General features: G+C 38.2%; 1 protein-coding gene across 1 annotated transcript in view; it reads left to right on the top strand.

Moving 5' to 3' along the window:
• The first annotated feature begins 488 nt into the window (after positions 1–488).
• LOC103252540 (little elongation complex subunit 2-like) overlaps positions 489–10,633 on the top strand; it is a 25,864-nt gene continuing 15,719 nt past the window's right edge. The window contains exons 1-3 of the mRNA XM_008051135.1: positions 489–1,491; positions 2,471–2,646; positions 8,799–8,928. Of these exons, the coding sequence (XP_008049326.1) occupies positions 489–1,491; positions 2,471–2,646; positions 8,799–8,928 (1,309 nt within the window). The remainder of the gene's footprint in view (positions 1,492–2,470; positions 2,647–8,798; positions 8,929–10,633) is intronic.

Consider the following 10,633-nt stretch of genomic DNA (forward strand, 5'->3'; position numbering starts at 1 on the left):
TACAGTTTGTTCCTGAATACGTCAAAGCTGTGTATAGTTCTTCCATTATCAGAACAGTGCATGAAAAACTGAAACCTTAAGGATTTCATGTCCCAGAATGCAATAAACCACTTTCTCTACTTCTGCCCTATCTTTTATTACTGAAAGTTGTCATTAGTGGATCTAAATGAATCTACTGCCTCCCTGTTTAGCCCGGTATGTCTTTGTTGTGGTTTTGTCTAATTAGTTGAAATTCCTTGTGGGATATGATAGTTCACAAGTATTCTTTGTTTCCTGTGCTATACAGCTTAACAAGTGTGTCTGTTTTCATGAACATTTCAATGGGAAGGTAAGGTTAAATAGTTTCTAGTAGTTTGTTGTCGTCTTAAGCAAGAACCTTTTAGAGCTATTAGACCCTTCTTTCTGCTTTAAAAGCATGAACTATGGATGAGGGATTGGGGACATTAAGAGATAGGTGAGGGTGACTTGAAATTTTTGCTAATAATCTAATGTGTTTTCTTAAGACATCCTGTGAAGTTAATGAATGCAGAAAAATTGAAACTCTTGAAAGTTTGGATCTGGGTTTTGATAATGATGTCACAGAACTTGAAACTTTTGGAGTAACCACCACCAAGCCCTCAAAGTCACCAAGTCCAGCAGGTACTTCCACAATACCCAGCATGACAGACACTCCCACAGCCGCCAGAGCAGCAGCTACACCTGTGACACCAAGTACACCAGATATCTCTGCTGATTCCAGAAGTTTATGTCAGATTCTGGTGGAACAACTGCAAAAGGAGAAACAGCTGGTCACCGGTATGGATGGGGGCCCAGAAGAGTGCAAAAATAAAGATGACCAAGGATTTCAACCATGTGATGAGAAGGTATCAAATTCTGACATGACTTCGATGCAAGATAATGACTTGACAACATCTGATGCCTTACAGTTAGAAAGCACTAAGGAAATTGAAGTTTCTGGTAAAAATGATGTAGCCTCAGATATGACACTTGCTGATAGTCAAAGACTAAGTGTTCTAGAAAACGCAAAGGAAAAGACTGTTACAGCAGAAGCAGCTCAAACTGAAGACGTCATTTCTTGTAATAGTGATACAGATGAGGACTGTTTAATTATTGATACAGAGTGTGAACATAATAGTAATGGAAAAACAGCTGTTATGAGTACTAATTTAAATTCTGAACCAGCAACCCTCAGTTCTTCCTCAAGACAGGCTCCTGTAGGAAACCAGACTAATACTACTTGTAGTCCTGAAGAATCATGTGTCTTAAAAAAACCTATCAAACGAGTATATAAAAAATTTGATCCAGTTGGAGAGATTTTAAAAATGCAAGATGAGCTCTTGAAGCCAATTTTCAGGAGAGCACCTGAATTGCCCCTAATGAATTTAGAAAATTCTAAACAACCTTCTGTTTCCGAGCAAGGCTCGAGTCCTTCAGATGCCTGCAGTTGGCCCAAATCTGGATGGCCTTCTGCATTCCAGAAGCCAAAAGGACGTAAGTAAATATTTTCAAAGGACTTAGACTGTTTTGACCTGTTCCTTTTCTTTGAGTTTTCTTCCTTCGTTCCTTCACTTGCTCTTTGTTACAACCTGTTTTGTGATCTTTACATATAGTCATTGATATTTCATTTTTCAATCTGTCAATCAGTATTTCAGCTTCCAAAACGTCTTCTTTAGATATGTACCCAAAGATGTGTAGGTTTTGTAATGTATGTTTATCTAAGTGGCTACTAAGCCATAGGTAATGTGGTTCACCAAAGTGATGAAGAGGAAGTACATAAAAAATAAGCATAAGCAGGACCAGCACATGGCTCACACCTGTAATCCTAGCTCTTTGGAAGGCCGAGGTAGGAGGATCACTTGAGCCCAGGAGTTTGAGACCAGTCTGAACAACATAGCAAAATTCCTTGTCTGCAAAAATTGTTTAAAAGTACCTGAGCATCGTGACACATGGCTGTAGTCCTAGCTCCTCGGGAGGCTGAAGGGAGATGATCACTTGAGCCCAAGAGACTGACTGCATCACAGCATGTCAGCCTAGGTATCAGAATGAGACCCTGTCTCTATGAAATAATAACAGTAATGAAAATAATAGTCATTTATGCTTGGTGTTAGATTACAGTTTTATACTTTTTAATCTTGTGAAAAAGATGAATCTGCTCCTCAACTCTGCCTAGATTAGGAATAACATTACTTTTTAAGCTCTTCTTCTTCTCACGTGATATGCAGTCTCATTAATTTATACTTTGCCTAGAGTTAAAAAGGAAGAGAACCTTAAAAAGCTTAGATTTCAGCTCTTGCCCTTAGTTCCAGTAAAATTAAAGAGAAATGCTAATAGTGTGAGAGTCATTTAGGCAGAGGAAATAGAAAGTTAAAGCTGATAGAAGTTTAAAAATAGTTCATTGTTTTATCCTGGCTGATGATGGATAAAGAGCTAATGCATTTTCAAATAAAAATGAGAAATATTATTTTTAAAGGATTGCCATATGAACTTCAGGACTATGTTGAAGATACATCGGAATATCTAGCTCCTCAGGAAGGAAATTTTGTTTATAAGTTATTTAGCCTGCAAGACCTGTTGTTACTCGTGCGTTGCAGTGTCCAGAGGATAGAGACAAGACCACGTTCTAAAAAACGGAAGAAAATCAGAAGAGTAAGTTGTTATTTTGGGAGTTAGGATGTGTTAGCATAAATAATTAGCTAATATTTAACATGCCATGACTATGAAGTTTAATTTTAAATTGTTGATCATTCATCATATGTCTATGTATTTCCAGGTTGCATTTTTTTTTTACTGAAATATTGAGATCAGTTTTAATAAGAGAACACATTTAATTATATATAATGATCATAAATGCCAGTAACGTTTATGTACAGAATATACAGGTTGAGCATCCCCAATCCAAAATCCAAAATGCTCCAAAATCCCAGAACCTTTTGGGCACTGATGTCGATGACCCAAGTGGAAAACTTCACATCTACCCTCATGTGACAGGTCACAGTCCAGACAGTCAAAACTTTGTTTCATGCACAGAATTATGTGAAATATTGTATAAAATTGTCCTCAGGCTGTATATGAAACACAAATGAGTTGTGTATTTAGGCTTGGGGTTCTGTCCCCAAAGTATCTGATTTTGTGTGTGTAAATGTTCCAAAATCCATACAAATTCTCAAGTCTGAAACACTTTGGTTCAAGGCATTTCACATAAGGGATACTCAGCCTGTATCAGCACAACCAAAAAATCGCACCATGACAGATTGGATCTAGCTTGTCACAAGTATTCCTATTTTCTCTGATTTTGGATTTCCATCATGACATGTAAGCCCCTTTCTTTCTTACTTTGGGACTCTTCTTGGCTCACCTTAGAAGTCTAAGTTTTGAGCCGGGCTCGGTGGCTCAGCCTGTAATCCTGCGCCTTTGGGAGGCTGAGGTGAGTGGATTGCCTGAGCCCGTGAGTTCGAGACCCGCCTGGGCAACTTGGCGAGACCTCATCTCTACAATAAATCAAATATCAGCCAGGCATGGTAGCACGTACCTGTAGTTCCAAGCTACTTGGAAGGCTGAGGCGGAAGGATCACCGGAGCCCAGTGAGTCGAGGCTGCGGTGGCCGGGAGCAGCCACTGCACTCCAGTCTGGGCAACAGAGTGAAACTCCAACTCAAAAAAAAAAAAAGTCTAAGTTTTGAAAGGTGGGCTTCCACACACATTTGAAGTCTTTCCAGTTCTGGTAAATCACTTTTTCTCCTATTGTTTCTTTTGTGTATGATACAAGTATTTTCATGGGGGGGGGAAAGTGTTTTCTGCAATTTGAATAATTATTTCTTTCAACATGTTTTCAAATTAGATATTTGAAGTTCTTGTTCAGATTCAATTTTTTTGTGTATGACTACTGGATTCTGGTAAATAAAGAGAATATTCTATATTTTAACTGATTATGTAATAAACATTAAAGTGTCTTTTCATTTTCTTAAGAGGATATTTTCTGTCATGTACATTTGTCATAGTATATTTTGCTATTTAAAGTTTTGCTTGTTATCAGACCCACACATCACCTAACCCACCGCACAATAAAAATCATCATTGACTACTTTAGAGTGTCAGAATAGTGGTGTTCCAGCATTGTTCCTTGTGGAGTACTCCAGGACTACCATGTCATATTAAAGAGTAACTGGGAATAAAAGAAATGCCCGCTACCATGACTAACTGTAAGGCATCCAGATCCAGGATGTACATTTGTCCACTAAAATCCAGTGGACTTGGTAGAACTTTTGCTTGAATATTTTTGATTTTTGTTAAATAGAAGGAAGATTGTGAATAAATTATCAAATTCCTACATTATTAAACTTCTCATTCTCACAATTTGTTTTTATCATTGGCCCAAACTTGAAATTTTAGAAACCAAATGATTTTGAATTAAATGAAAGGAAATTGTGCACTTTACAAGAGAAAATTCAGGAATGACAAAATAATATAGGTTTGATATTAGTCTCATCTTAGATAAATGCTAGTATCCTCTGAATTAAAATATTCTACTTTATTTGCTCATTTTTTTCCCTGAGTTATCTGTATTTTTTTTTTTTTTTTGAGTTAGAGTCTCACTCTGTCGCCCAGACTGGAGTGCAGTGGCCGCTCCCAGCCACCGCAGCCTTGACCCGCTGGGTTCTGGCGATCCTTCCACCTCAGCCTTCCAAGTAGCCTGAATTACAGGCATGCACTATCACGCCCGGCTGATTTTTTTTAATTTATTGTAGAGATGAGGTCTTGCTGCCCAGGCGGGTCTCGAACCCACGGGCTCAGGCAATCCACTCACCTCAGCCTCCCAAAGGCGCGGGATTACAGGCTGAGCCACCAAGCCTGGCTGAGTTATCTGTATTTAACTGTGATAAATAGCTACAAACTTGAATGTCTTGAATATATATAGTGTCCTATAGATAGTATTTTCAAGGTTTTAATTTTTTAATTCCTACTTACTATCTCTCTGATTTATTTTTGGTCTAGAATGAGTTTCTTTCACTTCCTACTTCATGAATCCATACTACTTTGTATTTCTTTTTTAGCTTACAACACTGAGAAATTGCTGATGGCCAGTATCTTAAGTAAGAATAGCCCAGGGAAATTTTGGATACTGATTTAATTCTTTAACAAAACAACTTGGTAGGGATATTGTCATTCTCTCTCTCTTTTTTTTTTTTTTTTTTTTTGAGTTGGAGTCTCACTCTGTCACCCAGACTGGAGTGCAGTGGCCTCGACCTGCTGGGCTCCGGCGATCCTTCCGCCTCAGCCTTCCAAGTAGCTGGAATTACAGGCATGCGTTACCACGCCCGGCTGATTTTTTGATTTATTGTAGAGATGAGGTCTCGCTGCCCAGGCAGGTCTGGAACCTGCAGGCTCAGGAAATTCACTTATCTCGGCCTCCCAAAAAGTGAGATTGCAGGCTGAGCCACGAAGCCCGGCCCCATTTTCTTGACTAAAGTGAAATTTGTAAATGTCAAGACATAAGCTTATAGAAGAGAATTCATTCTTCATCAAAAGATGTCAAAACAGTTGAGCCCTAAATAGTATCTAAATAGAAGCCTTACATTTCTGATTATGTCAAACTCAGAATGAAATTTTTAAAATTTCAGTCTGGGCATGGTGGCTCTTGCCACCCTACCAGCACTTTGGGAGGCCAAGGTGAGAGGATTGCCTGAGCCCACGGGTTTGAGACCAGCCTAGGCAACATGGCAAGACCGCTTCTCTACAATAAATCAAAAAATTAGCCAGGCATGGTGGCGTTTGCCTATAGTTTCAGCTACTTAAAAGACGAGGCAGAAGGATCCCCTGAACCTAGCAGGTCGAGGCTGTGATGGCTGTGAGCGTGCCACTGCACTCCACCTTGGGAGGCAGAGTGAGACTCCGACTCAAAAAAAATTTTTTTAAGTGAATGCTGATTATGTTGTACCTATTATTAAGTATAACAGTTCAGTACACATGGTTTAAATCCCTTAGAAGAATGTATGCCCCTTGGAATCATGTCCTGTTCATCTCTGTTTCTCCCAAATGTTTTATGCCATAGAAACTCAACAAATAGATACTGAATAAATGAGAAAAAGGGAGAGGTTGAGTGATGGGAGTATTGTTCAGGGAGGAAACTTTAGAGAGACTTTGGCACTAATTTGAATAGTTTTAAAGTAGTGTTATTTAAATGAATTAGATAAGAATATATTTTTATTAATATTTCCTACTTAAAGAACAAACTTGCTTAGATAAAGCTTTAAAATATTTAGAAGTCTCTTCAACCCCTAATATCCAAGAGCCTCATCTCTCCTTTGTTTTTCCCCAGTTCTACATCAGTTCTTGTAGTTGAGATTTTAGTTTACAGTATCATTTATGCTTCTTCATCAAAACTCTGCTTAATAAGAACTGTTCTTCAAAGGAAAACTTAAAACAGCATCCAGTCTCAAATGATGGAATGAGAGGAAGAGGCTAATTTGGACCATAAGATGAAGCTGGAATTTACTGAGTTCTGCACATAATTATAAAATCCAACTCAAGTAACTTTGGGGAATTTCATATTATCTGTTCTTAGCCAAATATCCTAAGTACTATATTTTACAATGTTTAAAAAATTTAGGTCCAGTTATATTGGCGTTCTAGTACCAGCAAAAAAGGGATCAAATGTTAGGAAGAAAAGAAGGCACCTGATGAGGTCAATGAGAGGATGCTGGCTCTGGAATATCTGTTTAGGAACGTGTGTTAAAAAAATTTTTTTTTTTAAGATTAAAAAATACAATTTATTTAAAAGTAAATTAGAGAGAGAGAGAAAGAGAATATTTACCTCCCCAAGGTAGGGGAATGGGCCAAAGCGAGGAAGCATAGCAACAGCCATAGCTCAGAGAGCACATGGCCACACTAGAGTCTAGCACGGCAATGGCCATGTGTTAAAAAAATTTTTTAAGTTTTCAGTAAAAACTTAGAAGATGGAGAAACAAGAAAGCTTTCACTTCGGGAGAACAGGAGCCACTTACTAAGGGGAAAAAATAGCAAATTTCATTTTCACAGTATGAAAATTTGTACTTAAATTTTCATTTCAGTTTTGGAATATTAAGAAAAGATAAAATATTCGACCCTTTTCCCCCTGGCTTCCTGGAGATGGCAGTAGAATACATCCAGAAATTGAAATCAGATTTAGGATGTAGTTTTGTAGTTATGATAGTATTATCAAAGAAAATTCTTCAGAATATTTCCTTTTCAGGAATGGTATTTTTTTTTTTTTTTAAGAAATACATAGAGTTAACTCTGTTACCCATAAGCGATCCAATAAAGGAGATCTTTTTATATCAATTACTTTTTTTCCCCCAATTCTGCCACAAACCAACTATGTGTCTTTGCTAATTTCTTAACTTGCTGGGTCTTCATTTCTTGATCTCCAAGTCCTGTTTGCTCTAAAGTTGTAAACAACTAAATCATATACAGATAACCATTTGCTGAAGAATTACTGTAAAGTAAAATGCTTTTAACAATAAAGTTATTCTAATCACAATTTATTTATCATTGATAAGATGCATTCAGGGCCTTACTGCTCAGGGTATGGTCCCTGGAACAACAGCTTGCTGCTAATGCAAGCTGTTCCAGAGTCTACATTTTAACAAGATTGACGGGCTTTTCATATGCACATTGAAATTTAGGAAGCACCGCTTTACAGTTTTACAAAATTCAAAGGCATATGAACCATACTTATTTTTGATAACAGAAATTTTGCTGGATTGGATCGGTCTTACTACCATCACTGTGCCAGGCCCACTAAGTTTGCCACATTGTGCAAATCAGGAACTTAGAAACATTGACAAAATATTTTCTAATCTATAAATGGCTACACCTTAGTGTAATTTCAGAGGTACTCACTAGCCATGTTGCCCTAAACCATGTGTATCTCCTTCTGCAGCTGGAAGTGAAGCGACTTCTGTTGGGTAGCATTTTCTTTGACAGATTGCGTTAGCATGAGCACAGTGAGCACAACTAACATTATTTCACACACGTATGTTTCTTCACATGTCCTCCTTTAGACCAGGATAGGTACGGGCATTTACTTTGTGTGGTGTCTTGCCCAGTGACCTCTGAATAGATAATTTGTCAGATATTTTGTGTCTGAAGTAAAGCCTTTATGTGAAGGAAGGTAATGGCATTCACAGGTGTTAATGTAGGTATATATATATATATATATATATATACACACACATCTACCTTAGCACTTTGGGAGGCTGAGGCGAGAGGATTGCCTGAGCCCAGGGTTTTTTTTATATATATAAAAATACTTGACTCATTCAATTATAAAATAAGAGCAGGCTGCTCAGAGTATTTGAGCCTCAGACAGTGTGACCCATGCTTTCAGTGAGCAAAATTTTCTTACCTCTTTGACCTTCCTGAGAATGATGAGTGTATTGTGACGACTGTTGCTTCCCAGAGACTAGCTTTGAAGCTGTGAGTAGTTGCCCATCATGTAGGCTCTGCTCCAGGAATTCTGCTGCCAGTTACATTTTCTAAGAGAAACAAAATGTGCATGTGTGGGGATATGCTGATTTTGGTTGTAGATGGGGTACAAAGGAGAATCTCTTGTATCCACCTACCTCTTCCCTGCATCTATCCAAGGCTTTTCTGTCAAGCTCAAATGTATCCACCTTTCTGTCTGAATTCTGCTCTAATTGAAGGGATGAAATATGATTGCCGTAAAGCTTTTCTTTGAAAGTGCAAAGATATATAGGCAAATGACTTTGCTGTTTATAGTAAATTAATGGAGCTTTGAAAAACTGTAATCTTGCATTGCAGCAATTTCCAGTTTATGTGCTACCAAAAGTAGAGTATCAAGCTTGTTATGGAGTTGAAGCTCTGACCGAGAGTGAACTTTGTCGCTTATGGACTGAAAGCTTATTGCACTCCAACTGTTCGTTTTATGTTGGTAAGTTTTACACGAGGCTTTGTTCTCCTTTTTAATCTCCCTATAAATATGTACTTTCAAATTCAATTGTAAATACTTCCCATTCTGTACTTTTTTGCTTTCAGTGTTCTGATTGTGTTAACATTCCTTTTTATTAAATCCCCATTCCTACTCCAGAATTAAATGGCAGGGTAGCTAGTGAAATTAAATATTTCAATATCCTTCTTATTTCTTATCTGTTTAGATGTATAAAGAATGTCAGCATAATTTAATTTTTAAATTACTTAACATGGCTGGGCACAGTGGTTCACACCTGTAATCCCAGTACTTTGGGAGGCTGAGGCAAGAGGATTGCCTGAGCCCAGGGGTTTGAGACCAGCCTGAGCAACTTGGCGAGACCTCGGCTCCACAATAAATAAAAAATTTAGCCGGGTGTGGGGTTGCCCACCTATAGTTCCAGGTACTTGGAAGGCCGTGGCAGAAGGATCAACTGAGCCCAACAAGTCAAGTCTGTGGTGGCCATGAGTAGCCATGCTACTGCACTGCATGCAGCCTGAGTGACAGAGTGAAACTCAAGAGAAAAAGATACTTATTAATGGTATAAAAACACATGCTTGTTTTCTAACAAACTTCTTTTTTAAAAGTGCTATTTAATTGGTTTATTATTTAATTGGTTTATACATATATTTTTAAATTTTCTTAAAATTGTAGTGACACTGTTTTTTAAATCTCAAACTACAGCTGGGCTCGGTGGCTCAGCCTGTAATCCCGCGCCTTTGGGAGGCTGAGGTGAGTGGATTGCCTGAGCCCGCGGGTTCGAGACCCGCCTGGGCAGCGAGACCTCATCTCTACAATAAATCAAAAAATCAGCCGGGCGTGGTAGCGCATGCCTGTAATTCCAGCTACTTGGAAGGCTGAGGCGGAAGGATCGCCGGAGCCCAGCAGGCGAGGTTGTGGTGGCCGGGAGCGGCCACTGCACTCCAGTCTGGGCGACAGAGTGAGACTCCAACTCAAAAAAAAAAAAAAAAAATCTCAAACTGCCCTTCCATGTATGTGGTCTTGTTCTTCCTTTGAACTCTCAGTGCATTGTCTTTTGCTTCTCTTAGGACTTGTTACTTTTTATTTTATTCTTTTTTATACCTATCCTTTCTTCCTGTTGGACAATAAATAAATAGCTTAAGGTCAGAGTCTTATGAAACTCTGTATTGTCATAATGATTAGCATAATTCCTTGTATGTAAACAATGCTGCATATTTTTCTTCCTTAATCAAAAAAAGGTTATTCACTTATTTTTTTTCTATTTTGTTTAATGAATATTTTGTTTTCATATTTTATGAGAGTTTTGATAAGATAGTTGATTCACTTTCTCTGCTTCTCCCAAAAAAGAAGTGGCTAAATGTACGGCTTGGTGGTGTACTACCTCCCTTCCCTCCCTTCATACACATGCTAGAAGTTTGTTCTAGTAGCTTTCAGTCTATAACCAAGATTTCAGTGTCCTTCCAAAAGACCTCACACCAACCATCTTAATGTAAGCTGCTTGAAAGCAATTGCCCGCCATCATTTTAGGAAAGGACCAAACAAAAATTTATCAGTGAAACTCTTTCTAAAGTCCCAATGGAGAATGGAGATTCATGACAAAAACATTTAAGGTTTGAGTTTTTTCAATGTATAATTTTTATTTTTTTTGAGTTGGAGTCTCACTCTGTCACCCAGACTGGAGTGCAGT

This window comes from Carlito syrichta, unplaced genomic scaffold, assembly GCF_000164805.1.
Source record: "Carlito syrichta isolate Samal-C Ts95f unplaced genomic scaffold, Tarsius_syrichta-2.0.1 Scaffold166711, whole genome shotgun sequence".
Taxonomy (NCBI): domain Eukaryota; kingdom Metazoa; phylum Chordata; class Mammalia; order Primates; family Tarsiidae; genus Carlito; species Carlito syrichta.